General features: G+C 61.7%; 2 protein-coding genes across 2 annotated transcripts; one reads left to right on the top strand and one right to left on the bottom strand.

Moving 5' to 3' along the window:
• Positions 1-3,335: 3,335 nt before the first annotated feature.
• On the bottom strand, positions 3,336-6,385 carry CHPF2 (chondroitin polymerizing factor 2). Its single transcript, XM_059729308.1, has 4 exons — positions 6,019-6,385; positions 5,362-5,926; positions 5,051-5,233; positions 3,336-4,803 (listed from the first exon to the last, which is right to left on the bottom strand). Exons 1-4 carry the CDS (start codon positions 6,252-6,254, stop codon positions 3,541-3,543), a joined length of 2,247 nt encoding a protein of 748 aa, XP_059585291.1. The 5' UTR covers positions 6,255-6,385; the 3' UTR covers positions 3,336-3,540.
• Positions 6,386-6,681: 296 nt separating this feature from the next.
• Positions 6,682-15,545, top strand: ABCF2 (ATP binding cassette subfamily F member 2). Its single transcript, XM_059729309.1, has 14 exons — positions 6,682-6,897; positions 7,356-7,568; positions 8,104-8,286; positions 8,572-8,743; positions 8,866-8,961; positions 9,326-9,428; positions 9,570-9,665; positions 10,377-10,496; positions 11,050-11,139; positions 11,300-11,410; positions 11,700-11,762; positions 12,173-12,301; positions 13,713-13,916; positions 14,950-15,545. Exons 1-14 carry the CDS (start codon positions 6,744-6,746, stop codon positions 15,085-15,087), a joined length of 1,872 nt encoding a protein of 623 aa, XP_059585292.1. The 5' UTR covers positions 6,682-6,743; the 3' UTR covers positions 15,088-15,545.
• Positions 15,546-16,566: the final 1,021 nt, after the last annotated feature.

Raw genomic sequence — 16,566 nt, 5'->3', positions numbered from 1 at the left:
TTTCTGCTCTAGCGTCCGCTGTCGAGTTTTCTGCCTCTCTTTTGCTGCAGTTACTGACCGCAGGTCCCTGCCAGCCTCGGCTGTGGAAGTAACTGCATTGTAGCTGCCTGCTTCACGCCCTAATGAAGCTCGTCGCGTACATCCCTGTCGCTGTCCGTTCCGCTTCTCCACGACAGGGTCCTGGGAGCTGACCAGCCAAGCAGCTGGCTCAGTACCGCTCAGCTGGTTCTTCTTCCTCTTGGCTTCCCATGAGCGTTCACTCAGTTTTGATTATGGAAGATCTACAGCAACTCTTCTGTTGCAAAGAGCCAGGACAGAGCACATCAGGTCAGGGTGTCTGTGACACTGTGGACTTCTATTTGCAATCTCTGGGTTTATTTGGTGAACTGTGTGTATGCACTTGCACACCGACCCGTGTTAATATTGTACAGACCCCCACAACCCCCTTAAAAGGCTCCGACAACACGCCAGGCCCCCGGGTGAGAATCGCTGCCCAAGCCAAAGGTTTGCTTAACAATGACTTAGCATATAAGTCTTCCTCTAAGGAGGCATTGGCTGTTAGGAAACACAGATCAATAGATTACGAAGTCACAAGGGAGCTTTGTGGTCAACTGATCTCACCCCGTCTAACAAGGGACACATTAATTCATGGAAGTCCTGCCTGTTTGAGCCACCGCAATCTTTCAGAAAAAACATCGTGCCTTGGCTGGAACATTCAAACGCCTGGTTGGATCAGACCTGACAGCCCCAGCTGTGCTGCCCTCGCAGAGACGCACCGCGAAGGAAGCAGTTACCAAGAAGGCTCTCAACCATGCTGAGTTGGCAAAGAACCGCCGCGGCGACTGCGCAGGGGAAGCATTCAGCAGCTGGCAAGAGCAGCAGGATGGGAAGCTCGGGCAAGGAGGTGAACCAAACGTGCAACATCCAATCGACCCCCTTCATTTCCGAGCAGCCGTGCCCTTCAGAACTGCTCTGGTTTGCCAGCTCCTCCCCAGGCAGGTAATCTGCTGCCATGGTTAATGCCCCTCGGTGCTGAATCCAGAAAAAACTGCGCCCTCCTCCTCTGGCTTCAGCAGCTACCCACCACATCTCCCTCCTGCCTCTGTCTGCCAGACTAACGAGCTGCCTGCTCCTGGAAACTCCCTGTGCGGGAGCTGGAAGACTGCGATCAAGTCACCGCTGAACCTTCTCTTGTACCAATTTAGTAAACAGAGCTTTTTAATTTACATTTTTCCAGACTGCTGCTTTCCTGTGGCACTCTCTATGGCTCCCTGCCACCCCTTTCTGCAGGCAGGCAGGCACCGGCACTGCACACAGCCCTCCTCGCTAATGGAAAGTTTGGCAGTGACACAACCTCCCTCCACCCAGGCAGCTTTCTTCTGCTCATGCAGCCACAAACCACTCTGCAGGGAAACTCACCCTCACCAGTTTTCCCCATGACAGCAGAGCTGCTGCTTTCCAAGACAGAGAATGGGGAGACGTTAGTGTGACCGGTGTGATTGGCTAGTAGGTGCGTGGCCTCACACTTGGCTGTATTCAGTAAAGCAAGCCCCTCCTAGCACACCCTCCGGATCGCTCTGCATACGTGCTTGGCCCCACCAGCTTATGTCAGCTGCAGCCTCACGTTTCCTTCTAGTTACATCTCCCAGTAGGACTGGGCGAGAGATGGATCCTTACAGGGGCTTCTTGGAAAATACCCTTCAGGGCAGCGGTTCCCAATCTGTGGTACGGGTACCACCAGTGGTACACAGATAACCTGTTAGTGGTACACATTAACAGATTTATTGTAATTACTTTATATGACAAAAAATTGCTGATGGTACTTAAGGTAGAACTGAAAAAAGTACCACCAGCACATAAGGGTGTATCCTTTTAAATTGGTGGTACCCCATCTGTCAAGAGTTTGGGAACCGCTGCTCTAGGGAGAGAAACTTTCTTTTCCCTGTTCACGTCTGTGACCATCAGCCAGCTCTCAGTCCATTTTCCATGGGCGACAGTGGTTAGGTCACTTAAGTGAAGTGGAGTCTAATGCCTGGCAGCGAACAGCGGTCTGGGCCCAGGAGGGCAAGACCGTGCTTGCGTTGTCCCACCCAGGTGCGAGCTGGGCAGCAGCAGGGCATGACCGGAGCCAGCAGCTGGAAGGGAACAGATTGCAAGAGGGTGGACACGGGAGGTGTACGTGCACCCAGCGTGTGCGCATACAAGGAGAGCAGGAGCCTGGTCAGAGCCACAGGAATGAAAGTTTCACAGACCCAGGAATGCCTGCCTGAGCTGTGCCCCACCCGCAGCCCGAGGCTGCTGCAGAAGGAAATGAGCTGGCTGCTCTCCGGAGCTTCTCTTCTGACCCATTTACGTTCTTACACAAGTGTCTTCCCTTCGGAGGCGACTGAGGCTCCAGGGGCCAGGCAGCTCTTGCGCCAGCCAGCTGGGTGTCCCACAGGAAGCAGCCTCTGTGAGGGACAGCAGCACCTTTGCCAGAGTCAGTCTCTGGCCGCTGGCCCTGCTCCCTGTCCTCCTTCCCTTTGGACGGGAACCCTTCCTGGGAGAAAGGGCACACCCTGCTGCCGCTGTCCCATCTACAGCCAGCACTAGGCAGGAGACTCCTCATTGCGAACAGGAGCTCCTCTGGCAACACCAAATGCCCAGCAATGGGACCCTGGGCTCTGCAACAAGGTCCACAGAGACCTGAGGGAATGCTGTACCCTGGCTATCACAGCCCCTGACAAACCGCCCAGCCCCAGCCTGCTCATTTTGGGAAGCAGCACCTGCCGTCATGACCCGATGGGGGTACCTGGCTCCTGTGTGGGACACGAGGCTGATGTGCATGCAGCTCTCCCAACACTGCACTGCTGGGGCAGACGATTACCCTGGAAAGCAGCAAACAGCTCTTTGTACTGGGGGCTGCAGAGCAGCAGGAATGACTAGCAAGGGTGCAGGGGAGGGGTAAGGGAAAAGACAGAGGACCCCCGCCCCCCCCACCCCGCAGAGCAGAGGGCAGGACCATGACTAACTGCCTAATTCAGCCCCAGCAAGCCCGCACAGAAGTCTGTCCCTGCAAGTAAGCATACGAGGGAGAGTGAGCGTCTCTGAACAGTGGGCAGCACACAAGCTACAGCTGCCGAGCCTGCCTCGCCCTGGTTCCAGTCCCGGGTTTGCTGTGCTGGGATGGCACCAGGGAGCCATGAGAGGCTCTGGGCAGATTGGGAGCAGGTCTGCACTCACTTCCCCTCCACCTCAGGCCCAAGTCCCTCTGCGAGGGTGCTGCTACCGCAGTTGGAGTCAGGAAGAACGACTCACTGAACAACTGGGAGGAATGGAGTTCACTTGCACGGGAAGAAACTTTAATTATTTATTTAAAAAACCCCCCGCAGACCTTTCCACTGCCCTCCCCTCGGCCCTGGGGCTGAGGTGGGAAGAGGGAGGTCTTTCCTCTCCCCTCCACTTGATGAGCCCTCTGCTCCAGTGCAGGCTGGGGCTGAGGCAGAGAATGAAAGGTGCCAAGTATTAAGGTGCTGGGAACCCTTGGTGGCTGCGGGTAACTCAGGTGCTGTTGGCCTGCTCCTGCTCAAAGAGAGCCATGGCCAGGTGGGAGCGGGAGGCGAGCCCCTCTAGGTTGCTGAGCACACAGCGGTGGTACAGCTCCTCGCTCAGCCGGGGGTTGCAGCTGCGCAGCGCGTACTTCTGCACCAGCCCTGGTTCCACCGCCCGGAAGAGATGGAGCCCTGAGTAGCGCAGGAAGACGTCAAAGACCTCCATGCTCTCCAGCACCTCGTCCCGGTCCAGGATGTCAGCTGCCAGCTTGGTGCGTGCAGCCATGTAGTCGGAGTTGTAGAAACAGGCCTCGGCAAAGGCGTGCCGGTCAAAGCGCCCGTCCCGCAGGACGTCAGCACTGGACGACGAGGCCTGCTCACCCCGGTACACCAGCGCAGGGTTGAACTCCTGGAAGTGCACCGGGAAGAAGACCTGCCAGTTGCTGATGGTGTTCATGCGGCAGCGGTTTAGGAACTCCATGCTGACCTCTGTCCACACGCTGGCCAGGAAGAAGAGGGTGTCCACGGGATGCTTCTTGGACACGATGTCCATCAGCTTCACCTGTGATGGCACCTCCGTCTTGACGCTGATCCAGGGGATCTTCACCTCAGTGTAGCGTTTCTCCAGCTCTGCCACCATGGCCTTGACGCCCGCAAAGACGTCCAGCTGGCTGACCCGCTGGGCATCGTAGGGGTGGTAGATGAAGAGCAGGGTCAGCAGGGCATTGTCGTGGGTGTCCAGTGTGTTCATGGCAAATGTGTCCAGGAAATTCCCCACAAAGTCCAGGTCCTGCACAGTCAGGGGAAGCACCAGTTGCACCCGCGTGGCCTCCGTCACATAGGGCATGGGAATGATCTCCATCTTGCTGAGGGGCCGCACGAGGCTAACCCGCTTGGCCAGGACGTGGCTGTGGCCCTTCTGGGTCACCGCCTCCAGCAGGAGGTCCAGCGTGTACTCCATGCCCCGCGTGGGGTCAAAGCGCCGGTAGCCGTTCAGCAGCTGCCGCTTGTAGAACCGGAGCAGGGGCTGGTAGCGGCTGTTGAGCTGCTCGAGCGCCGACTCGATGATGTCATCGATGTCGGCCTTGCCGGCCCCCGAGAGCTCGCACTTGGGGGTGCCGTCGGGGCAGGAGAAGAGATGCTGCTCCGTGAAGTAGTCCCAGCTGATCACCTCGAAGCGGGACTTGGGGACGAAGGGCGCAGGGATGCCGACCGGCCACGTCAGCCCGGCCTCGCCTGCGGGGGTCAGCGACGTCAGGTTCCTGATCTGCATCTGTAGGAAGAACTCGGTGATCCCTTTGCCCCCGGAGGGGCAAGCGGTCCCATCCCCAACCGGTCCCTCCTCCCCACTGGGAACCTCCCAAATCCTGGCGGCGCTGGAACTGCAACAGGCCTGACCCGGGTCAGAAACAGCGTCTCCGGGCGGGAGGGATCTGCCGCCACCGGGCAGTTTGAGATCACCCCTTCCCGAGCGCCTGGAGGCCGAGGTTCGGATCGGCGCGTGCCCGCCAGGTACCGACCTGGAGCTGCCGGATCTCCTGGTAGGCTCTGCCCAGCTGGATCCTGCTGAAGTGCTTGTGCAGCCGGTACATGAGGGTCGCGTCGGAGACGGGGTGCACGGCGAGCGCGGCCTGGAAGCCAGCCCCCTGCTCCTTCTCGGGGTCGGCGTTCTTGGCCAGCTCGTAGGAGCGGTAGCGCTGGCCCTGGGAGGGACGAGAGCCAGAGCGACCGGGGCTGGAGCGAGAGGCACGTCCCGCCGGGGACAAGACCCCACCTCCGGCCGCCACGAGCCCCCCGCCCGCCCCCGCCCCTGCCCCCGCGGCGCCCGCACCTGGAGCTGGGAGACGCAGCCGATGCCCAGGAAGTCGATGATGCAGCGCCCCAGCCACTCGTCCGGCCGCACGCTGAGGATCTCGTTGCGGCAGCCGTCCAGGTGGCGGCTCAGCTTGAGCAGGAGGCTGCGGGACAGCAGGTAGCCGAAGCCGCCGTGGCAGTAGCGCGCCCGCTCGTCCCCGCCGATGAACTCCTCGGCCCGGCCCAGGTAGACGTCCTGGTCGATGCTGAGGTGCGACACCAGCGCCTTGACCTGCTCGGCCTGCGCGTAGGTGTCGTCCTGCATGACGAAGAACCAGTCGTAGTCGGCCCCGAAGTGCTGGTGCAGGTAGCGCACCGTCTCGTACATGAGCCACACGGGCCGCTCGTCGCCGTGCGCCACCAGCGCCATGCCCGGCGGCACCTTGGCGCCGCGCAGCCCCGTGAAGTACAGCAGGCGCGGGAAGTGCGGCGCCACCGTCTTGTTCACCGCCACGGCCAGCGTGGGCAGCGTGGCCCGCGACGTCAGCACGGCCGCCAGCAGCCGCTCGCGGAAGCCCAGCTCCGTCTGGATGTAGCGCGTCCTGCGGCGGGAGCGGGCGGTTAGCGGCGGCAGAGCCCACCCCGACCCCGACCCCGACCCCGGCACGGCACGGCACGGCACGGCACGACCCACCTGAGCACCTTCTTGTGCGGCGGCCCGGCGGGGCGCGCGTACGGCACGATGCGGGGCCGGAACTCGTCGGGGCCGGGGCGAGCCCCCGGCCCCGCGCCCGGCCCCGGCCCCGCCGCGCACGGGTCACCGCCCTGCCCCCACGACACGCGCAGCAGGCCCAGGCTGCAGCCCAGCGACAGCCCGAGCACGAGCGGCAGCGCGGGCCGCAGCAAGGCCAGCAGCGCGGCCGGCCGCATGGCGGGGCGGGGGTCGGCCCGGCGCGCGCCCTCACGCCATGGCCCCTCCGCCCGCCGGCCCGCCCCCGCGCTCTACTTCCGGCATGGCAGCTCCGCCCTCTCTACGCTTCCGGCGTGGCCGCTCCGCCCATGGTTCCAGCATGGCCGCTCCGTCCTCTCTATGGTTCCGGCATGGCCGCTCTCTGTTCACCCACCCCCGCTTTCTATGGTTCCGGCATGTCTTTGGTTCCGGGCGCGGAGCGGGGCATGCCGGGAGGCGCAGTCCCGTCACAGCGGAGCCGGGGCCTGCGTTTCCCAGCGTGCCGCGCGCGGGCCGGCGCGCGGTGACGTGTCGCGCGGCGATTGGGCGGCGGGGCGGCGGGGCGGGGCGTGCGCACGCGGTAGCAGCTGTGCTGTTGCGCCAGAGGAGGCCGCGGGCGCGGAGCCGGGAGCCGGGAGCCGGGCGTGGGGGCCGGGGCCGGGGCCGGGGCCGGGGCCGGGGCCGGGGCGATGCCGTCCGACCTGGCGAAGAAGAAGGCGGCCAAGAAGAAGGAGGCGGCCAAGGCGCGGCAGCGGCCCCGGCGCGGCCCGGACGAGAACGGCGACGCGGGCGTGGAGCTGGCGGAGGCGCGGCCCGGGGACCCCAACGGCACCGAGGCGCCGGGTGAGCCGCACGCACGGGCCCGGCCCGGCCCGACCCCGACCCGCCTGCCGCTCGGCCCGGGGGGGTCCCCCGTCCCCGCTCGCGGCTTCCCGGGGGCACCCCCCCCCAGTGCGCCGGGCCGGCCGGCCGGGCGGGGGGGCCCACCGAGCGCGGGGCCCAGTTGGCCCTTGAGACAAACCCGCCAGCAAGACTCCTCGGAGCCTCCCGGGGCTGGGCCGGGCTGCACGCGGCGCGGGGGGCACCAGGGCTCTGGCCGGGGGAGCGCGGGGGCAGCGCCGTGTCGTCCCACCCGCGTGCCCTCCTTGCCGGCGCCTGCCCGGCTGCCCCGGCCCTCCCGCGAGCGGCCGGCAGGGGGCCCGGCTGGCGCCGGCGCTGGGCGGCGCGGAGCCGGCGTCGCGGGGCGGGGGCGGCTGCGGGGCCCTGACTCACCCGGCGCGCTGTCCCGCTCCCCGGCGCAGAGGTGGACGCCCTGACCAAGGAGCTGGAGGACTTTGAGCTGAAGAAAGCAGCCGCCCGCGCGGTGACGGGCGTGCTCGCCTCCCACCCCAACAGCACCGACGTGCACATCATCAACCTCTCGCTCACCTTCCACGGCCAGGAGCTGCTGAGCGACACCAAGCTCGAGCTCAACTCGGGGCGGCGCTACGGCCTCATCGGGCTCAACGGGATTGGTGAGGCGGGGGGGGCGCGGCATGGCTACCCCCTGGCAGCCGCGGGTGGCGGCGCGGCGTAGTGCCGGGTGTCTGGAAGGGGAGACGTGCCGGCCAGGCACGAGCCCGTGGAGGGGAGCCGGACTCGGCACGCGCTGTTTGCTGGACGCTGGGGACGAGGAGCAGCTTCCCCGACTGCTGGGGGCGGCTCCCCCCGGCGCAGGGCTGCTGGGGACGGGCCGGGGGCCGGGACAGCTGGTGCAGAAACCCGCGGTGCTGCCGGGGAAGCCTCTGGGGCGACGAGGGGCCCAATGGGAAGTGCTTCGCGAGGATCGGTTCTTTGTGGGAGCAGGGTGGGCTAGGGAGACCGCCCCAGCTTCTCTTCGTCTCATCCTGCCGCAGTAGCGTGCAAGGGCCCGTGGGCTGCCTGGCTCTGCGGGAAGGCTCCGGCCTGCAGGGCTCGCTGGAGACAGCCCCTGCCCCAGGCCTTCTTTGGGGAGCTGCCTATCTATCGCCAGGGGAGCCGAGAGTGACGTGTTTGTCTGCCTGGGCGCAGGGAAGTCCATGCTGCTGTCCGCCATCGGGAAGCGGGAGGTGCCGATCCCGGAGCACATCGACATCTACCACCTGACCCGAGAGATGCCGCCCAGCGAGAAGAGCCCCCTGCAGTGCGTGATGGAGGTGGACACGGAGCGGGCCATGCTGGAGCGGGAGGCAGAGCGGCTGGCTCACGAGGACGGTAAAGTCTCCAGGAGTCGTGAACCAGGCGCCTTCCTTGCTTGCCCCAGGCTTCCTCGCGGGGTGGTCGCACACCTTCCCCTGGGCTGGTGGGGCCTGGCCCCTGCAGCCACCAGGCTCCGTAGTCGGCCCCTCTGGTGGCTCCGCAGCTGCTCGGTGCAGTGTGTGGGGGAGCCGTCCCAGTTGCTCTTGCCGTGCTGGGCGGGCTGAGCCCTGAGGCTCCATCCCTGGCAGGGGGGTGGGGAGGGCACCGATGAGACTCTGACGGGTCTCCCCTCCCTGGCAGCGGAGTGTGAAAAGCTGATGGAGCTGTACGAGCGGCTGGAGGAGCTGGATGCTGACAAGGCGGAGGCGCGGGCATCGCGGATCCTGCACGGCTTGGGTTTCACGCCGGCCATGCAGAGGAAGAAGCTGAAGGACTTCAGTGGCGGCTGGAGGATGCGGGTGGCTCTCGCCAGGTGAGCTGTGCTGCAGGCTCCCCCTCGTTGCGCTGCTGCAGGGGTCGCGGAGCTCGGGGGAGCTGGGAGTGACTGTGTGCTGGGCGGGGAGCCCCTCCTCACCCTCCCCCTCTGCCCCCCAGAGCGCTGTTCATCCGGCCCTTCATGCTGCTGCTGGACGAGCCCACGAACCACCTGGATCTGGATGCCTGCGTCTGGCTGGAGGAGGAGCTGAAAACGTAAGCGCAGCTGGGGGTGGATGCTGTGCTCTAGGCCTCTGGGGGCCTCCTGCCTCAGCCCAGGGGCGGCAGGTGCTACCAGGGACAGTTCCTTCAGGCAGCTGGTCCTACCCTGTGCCCCAGAGGCTAAATAACACTGGTCATGGAGGGAAGGGGGCTGTGGTCTAGGAGCCCTGTCTGATTGTATGGAGCAGTTCATGTCTGGCTCCAGCTGCTTTCCCAGAAGCCTTCGTAGTGCTGCTCATGCCACTGTCTGGGTGGCGGGCACAAGCAGGGGACCTGTGGTACATCCTGGCTGCTTGTGGGGCTGCCCTGGGGTGGTCTTGTTCTCCCCAGCCTCTGACAACTCCGTGTGATGCTGCAGGTTCAAGCGCATCCTGGTGCTGATCTCCCACTCCCAGGACTTCCTGAACGGCATTTGTACCAACATCATCCACATGCACAACCGCAAGCTGAAGTATTACACGGTGAGCAGGACCCCCCCACCCTGGCTCCAGGGCAGGTTGGCTCAGCCTGGGCAGCCCCTGTCCACAAGAACTCTGAGCTTCTAGCTGAGGGGCTGGGCTCTGGAAGGCATCTCACATGCTGCGGTCCCATTCTCTCTGCAGGGAAATTACGATCAGTATGTGAAGACCCGTGTGGAGCTAGAAGAGAATCAGATGAAGCGTTTCCATTGGGAGCAGGATCAGATCGCCCACATGAAGGTACCTGGTGGCTTCTGTTCATAGAATTGTAAAGAGGTGGGGCTGGAAGGGACCTTCAGAGGTCACATCTAGTCCAGCACCTGCCTGAGGCAGGATCATCCCTGTCCAAACCATCCCAGGCAAATCCACTGTCCAATGTTGTAGCAAAATGACACAGTCACCCCTGGTACAGCACCAGACATCACACCTGAACCTGCCACCGGTAAGCCATGGTGGCCAACATCCTGCTGTTGCAAAAGGTGTTGATATGCACTCAAAAGATTTCGGACAGGGACCGTACCCCCTCTACAGAGGAAGGCAGACCCCACTTTCAATCTGTACCGGTCTGACCATGGGGTAAAATTCCTTCCTGGCCCCAAACATGATGTTGGTCTCACCCCACACGAAGGGGCAAGACCCCTCTAGCCAAGAACCTCCAGATTTTAGTCCCAGCAGGAGCACTGTCTCAGCCCAGTCACCATCCCCAGCTTTGGCTGCAGACAACAACCAGCATCTCTGAGGAAGGCAAAAAACCCCTCAGAACCCTGACATGTAACAGCAAGGGGAGGAGGTGGGGAGAGAATTCTCCCCTGGCCCCACATGACAACCAGCAAAGCCCCAAAGCTTGGGAAATAACCAGTGCAGAACCACTGTCCCTCCTGTGATCATTTCTCATCTGCTGCCTCTGTGCAGTGTCTCTGCCAGGCTCAGTAATTGCATCTCCTGTTACAGAATTACATTGCACGGTTTGGTCATGGCAGCGCCAAGCTGGCTCGGCAGGCTCAGAGCAAAGAAAAGACCCTTCAGAAAATGATGGCTTCAGGGCTGACGGAGAGGGTAGTGAATGATAAGGTAGGTTGGGGTGCTGGGAAATTCATGGCAGACCCTGGAAATCGGGGCAGGAAGTCATGCGAACTGCAGCCAGGAGCAAAGCCAGTGAGTGCAGCCAGCAGGATGGCCAGGAGCATGGGATGGACATAGTGTACAGCACGCTATCTGTGACAGACAACTGCATGGCCTTCCCTGCGTTGTCCTTTGTGTGTCCCAGCAGGAGGTGGGCTCATCGGGCACCTAGTCCTGGGTACAGGGTGTGGGGCTCTCGCAGGCACAGTAAGGAATGTCACTGGGTGGAAACTGGGAGCCCCTGGGGAATAAACCCTCATGCCCCACAGTGAGAGCGGGATTGGGGGAGCAGCCAGCACTGGGCTGATGCTCAAGGTAAACAAAGTGTAGGGGAGTTGCTGAGGGTCCTTGCAACGTCATCTGCTGTGCCTGGGCACCACGATGGCCCCAGGCTGCTGTATCCGAGCTGGGGGCAAGGGCCACAGCTCCTCTGCACCTGGAAGAACAGTCTCCCTGGAGCGGCTATGTCCCCTGCTCACCAGTGAGCCTACTCTCTTCCTAGACACTGTCCTTCTATTTCCCGCCGTGCGGGAAGATCCCTCCTCCTGTCATCATGGTGCAGAACGTCAGCTTCAAGTACACCAAAGACGGGGTGAGTGTGCTGGGGTAGGGGGTTTGCTGCTTCACGCAGCTGGGTAGCGTGGAGATGCCCAGCCTTTGTTCCCGTGTGTGAGGTGTAGGGCAACAGCCCCCCCAGGCACTGTCCAGAGCAGTCCGGACAGGCCTGACCTCTCGGTCTCTGCGGATTGCAGCCACGTATCTACAATAACTTGGAGTTTGGGATCGACCTGGACACGCGTGTGGCTCTTGTGGGACCTAATGGAGCTGGGAAGTCGACGCTGCTGAAGCTGCTCACAGGAGAGGTAGGAGCCCTGGGGTGGTCTCCCTGCCCTATGCCCACTGCCTTGGAGTGACCTACAGGGTGGGAAGTGCCTCCTGCTGTTCCCAGCAGCTGTTCCAGGGACTCCATGTCCTTCCTGCTGACCGGCCCCTGGGCACGCCCCTTAGCCCAAGGTCTCTTGGTGGGTGATGACAGACCCCAGCCTGGTACCAACGGGGTTGCCCCCATTACTGGGGAGAGGCAGGAGCATGCCTGGGATGATGGGGGGCACTGGGCTGCCGCTCGAGTGTGATGTGCTCTGTCCCTTCCAGCTGCTCCCCACGGATGGGATGATTCGCAAGCACTCGCATGTGAAGATCGGCCGATACCACCAGGTAACCCCCGTGGGCTGGCAAGGTGCCACGTCCTTTCCAGACCCCTCCCCATGCAGTGTACTCTGACATGCAGGAAAAGCTGCTGCTGCTGCTTGGACAGGCTCAGCCTTCCCCTGCTCCACACCTGGAGTCATGGTTCTGCACAGGGCGGGCTGAGCCCCCTGCTGCTCTGGGACTATGGAGCCTCCCTTCCCTTTTGGGTTGGAGACAAGCCTCTGTGCCAGGCACAGCAGGGGTGCACTGCTTCTGGCAGCCTCCAGTCTGCACTGCTAAGAGAGGTGATGGTAGCTGGTGTCTTGTTCTGCCTGCTGCTGCCCAGCTGGTGTTTGCAGACATGATGTGTGAAGGGTGGGGCTGACTGCCCTGCCCTCCTACCTCCTGGGCTCATGCCTGTCCTTCTCTCTGCCCAGCACTTGCAAGAGCAGCTGGACCTGGACCTGTCTCCGCTGGAGTACATGATGAAGTGCTACCCAGAGATCAAGGAGAAGGAGGAAATGAGGAAAATCATCGGCAGATACGGGCTGACTGGGAAGCAGCAGGTGGGTGCGGGCTGAGGTCTCTGTGGAGTCTGCTCTGAACACCTGGGGCTAGGGGAGCAGGGCTTTCCCCCGTCTCAGGGGTCATCTGCCAACCAGCTCAGTGCTGTGCAGCCCATCACAATACGGCACGCAGCCGGAGATTCCCAGCCAAACACTGCAGCGTCCAGCCTGCCGAGGGCAGCTCAGAGCTGCCAGCATGTGGAGCAGCCTTGTGCTGGGCTCTGGTATCCAGGGATGGCAGCAGGACCCAGATCATGCTCAGTAGCTCCGAGCTGTGCCCCTGTGCTGGTGACCAGCGCCGTGTGCAGTGGCTGAGGGGAGACATCCTTTCTACTGGCCGGGGCTTTCTGGGATTCAGTGCTGTGGGCAGGTGGCCTCCATGGGGTTGTGTCTTCCCTGTGAGCCAGAGCAGTCTTCAGTCACGTGGGACACAAGCTGTCTTGGGCTGATAGTTGTGAATGCGAGACCTCCATGGGGGCTCCACCAGTGTGCTGGCTTCATGGGCACGGGGTTGGCTTCGTTAGGGTGTCCAGGGTGGTGCTGGCAGCTGGGGGAGCTAATGTGCCTGTTCCCTGACGGAAATGCTGTGCTCCGTGGAGCGGGGCCAGAACAGGAGTGGGTGTGCCAAGATCCTGCCCTTGCAGTCCATGTCCTTGGTCCAGCCGGAGGATTTCTGGAGTGGTGCCTGATGGTGGGAGGGTGCAGCTCTGCTTCCTCTTCCTTGTGGGTCCTTTGAGGATCCTTCTTGGTCACCTGGCTGCTGCCTGATTTCCAGCCCATGCTCTGACCTAGGCTGATTGCATACCTTAGTACAGGTGGGGTCACTGAAGTTTGTTGTGTGTTGCAGCCAGGCTCGGAGAGGCAGTGGGGGGGTTCGGGCAAGGTGGATGATGCTGTGGGGCATGGGCAGAGTGGGGCCAGGTCTTGGCAGGGTGCCGCACTGGTCAGAGATGGGACGGGTAGCTCGGGTAGGAGCGTGAGTCACCTGGTTCATCTCGAGGGGGCAGCAGTGTAGCAATGTCAGCTCCCATGCATCAAAGCTGTAGGGGCCGTCACTGCACCCGTTTCTGGCCACATTGCTTTTGTGCTGGGTATTGCAGTTTAGGGTCAAAGGTTTCAGGTGAGCTTCCCGTGCCCAGGGAAACATTTGCCCTGGACCTGGGGCAGATTTGGGGCTGTGAGTGGGAGGCGGTGCATGTTTGCTGACTTCAGTGAGTTCTGTGTCCCGTGGCACCTGCAGCGTGGGCTTGGTCTGGGAGTGCCACAGAAATCCAGGGCCCTCTGCTGAGGTGGGGGGCCTGCTCCAGGCATGGACCCTGCACGGTCTTCTTCCTGCGACGGGACGGGCTTCCCTGGGAGTCGCAGGCCACACATGCCATGGTGTGTTCTGACCATGTCGTCCCCCCGGCAGGTGAGCCCCATCCGCAACCTCTCAGATGGACAGAAGTGCCGTGTCTGCTTCGCCTGGCTGGCCTGGCAGAACCCGCACATGCTCTTCCTGGACGAGCCCACCAACCACCTGGACATTGAGACCATCGACGCGCTGGCCGACGCCATCAATGAGTTCGAGGGAGGGATGATGCTCGTTAGCCATGACTTCAGGCTCATTCAGCAGGTGAGGGCAGGGGAGGTGATAAGCTCCATTGGTGGAGGGGATCCAGCAATCCTGTGCCAGCGAGGCCAGCAGCGATGAGCTGGGCACAGGCGTCTCTGCTAGAGGTGGGGACTATTCAGTGACTCTCCCATGGAACAACCCCTTTAAGGCAGATTCTGGCAGCCGCACCTAACCGAAGTGGGATGTACTTGCTGAGGCAATAGACATGCTTTAAGAGCAGTAGCCCCTTCTAGAGGTGCAGAGCAGATATTTCCTCCGTCTCTGATTACTCTGCTAATTTGTTTCAGCACCTTTCTTATTTCCCAGTTGAGAAGCCAGTGGGGCTCTGCGTAGTCAGGAAAGCTTGACCTCCCTTTCCAGCTTGTAACTGAAAGATCAGCCTGAAGGATGGGACTTTCTGGTTCTCATGTCTTAAAGGACGTTTCAAATACAACCCCTGGGAAAGATTTTTCCCTGTGTCCCCTGTGTCTGAAGCGGGCGTTATCTAAGTTTGCAACCTGCAGATTTGGGGCGTTCAGTTGAATTCCATTTTCCAGCCAAATCATTCGACCCAGAACCCAAGTAGAAGTGAATGGGTCTAGTCAAGTGCCCCATTTACCGTCTTAACGCTGTGCTGCGTGACTGTGCGTGGAAACAGCATTCATGTTAAATTTGGCACTTACTGTATCTGCAACATGGTTTCCTGGTTCTCAGCCCATGGGAGCCAGCCTTTCTTTTAGGAAAATGAGTTCAAGTCCAGGCTTCCCGCCTGCTGCTTGAGGTCACTGTAAACCGCTCTGCCCTGCCCATGCAGAGCAGGTGATCCTTATGGTTCCGGTTCCCCACTGAAGTGGCGGTGAGGAAGGACTGCCCCAAGCGCCCTGGCCGACCTTCGCTTCCGGGAATGCTCTGCGCTGTCAGTGAACGGCTGTGGCAGCAAACCTTGCCGCCTCTGGGAGATGAGGGAGCCAGGGCTGTGGGCGGGGGTGAGGGGAAGAACCCCGTGTGCCTGGTGCTGAGCTGAGCTGCGCTGAGCCCTGCCTTGTGCTTTCAGGTTGCCCAGGAGATCTGGGTCTGCGAGAAGCAGACAATCACGAAGTGGCAGGGCGACATCCTGGCCTACAAGGAACATCTCAAGTCCAAGCTGGTGGACGAAGATCCCCAGCTCACCAAAAAGACCCACAATGTGTGAGCGCAGGAGCGGTCAGTCGGCCGGCGGGTGTTCTCCAGGGAGACTGACAATGGCCAGCCTGACCATCCCCCTGCCGCCTGGAATCGGACTCTGCTGCTATCTCTGTGGCTGTGTTCTAGCATTGCTGCAATATCGCTTCCCTCTGCTCTCCCTGCACCTCCGCATCTGGACAGACCCTCCTCTTCTGCTCTGGCTGCACTCGGGCAACTGCTCCCATCTGGACAACGTCCCCTCTAGCCCCAGACCCTGGAGCCACACTGACAGCGGGCGGCAGGGTGCCCCGACTGCAGCCAGGGGGAAATGGAGATCCCAGCTCACCTCCTACCCCAACTTCTGCTTCAGTTTAGAAACTTTGACTTCAGACTCCTCTGGCCTTGGTTTGGTTTTAACTATTATTTAACAGTGTCATTATCAGATCTGCTGAGAATCTATCAGTCAATAAAGAGGGAAGAACAGTCTTTTTTTTTCCTCGTTCCCAGAATGACACCAGTTGTAGGCGTGTGCAGCTTTGTACTGCCTCTTGGCTGAGCAAAGCATGTGGCTTCAGTGCGTGTGGCTGAGCACCCCCTCCCGGAGATGCGGCACTGCCAGGCTCCACCACACACAAGCAGCGAGTGACAAGCTCTGGGATGGGCCGTGCATCAGCTGCGCTGTGCACTACCCCACTCACCATGGGGCAGGGGCAAGAGCTGGCAAGGAGATGGGTACCAGAGCAGAGCTGACCTGGAGCAAGTCTCTGCTACTGCCTTTGTGCTGCACTTGGCCTGGGCAGCAGCAGGTGCCCTTGTTGCAGTGCTGTGGGTCTCCAAGGCTCTGAGGTGGTGAAGGGGTGTGGGCAGGCACCGAGCTACAGGGACACAGACCGGAGCAGCAGTAGAGCTCTGCTCACCAGGGCACAGGCGCTGCAGGTATCTCTGGGCAGCCCTGCAGTTGCCTCACTAGTTGCACATGCAGCACAGGGGCCACGGGAGGTGGGGAAGGAGGGAGCCTCGGCTGCAGGGAGGTGGTGAAATAAAGCATGGATGTGAAACGGAAGCTGGCTCCAGCCCTGCTCCTGTGTAGCACCGTCCTGTGCCCCCTTCTCCCCCCACCTCCTTGGGCCCAGCTCCAGGTGCCCATCTTTCAGCATGTTGAGACCCGAAGCTGGGCAGTTCTTCCCTGTGGGATTGACTTGTCCAGGATCTCCTTGGTCTCACTTTCCAGCAGGGTTTAGGGTGGAGCTGGTGCTCCTGGGCCCTGGTGTGTGACGACTTGCAAAAGGGCGCCTGCCTGTTGCGGGATGTTCCTTCTCGCAGCCCAGCAAACGCGTGCTTGTCGAAAGTGGAGTGAGACCCTAGGCCGTGCCCTCTTGGGAGGCAGCTATGCCTGAGCTGTAGCACAGGGAGCAAGGCAGGAAGCTCATAACCATAAAAGAGCTGCCCCAGAGGCAGCTGGTGCCCATCCAGCCTGGTCCTGGACCTTGCTCCTACCGGAGAGAAG

The sequence above is a fragment of the Alligator mississippiensis genome, chromosome 5 (assembly GCF_030867095.1).
Source record: "Alligator mississippiensis isolate rAllMis1 chromosome 5, rAllMis1, whole genome shotgun sequence".
In the NCBI taxonomy this organism is placed as follows: domain Eukaryota; kingdom Metazoa; phylum Chordata; order Crocodylia; family Alligatoridae; genus Alligator; species Alligator mississippiensis.
Note: the sequence above shows the minus strand (reverse complement) of the source record. Positions and strands in the feature narration are given on the sequence as shown.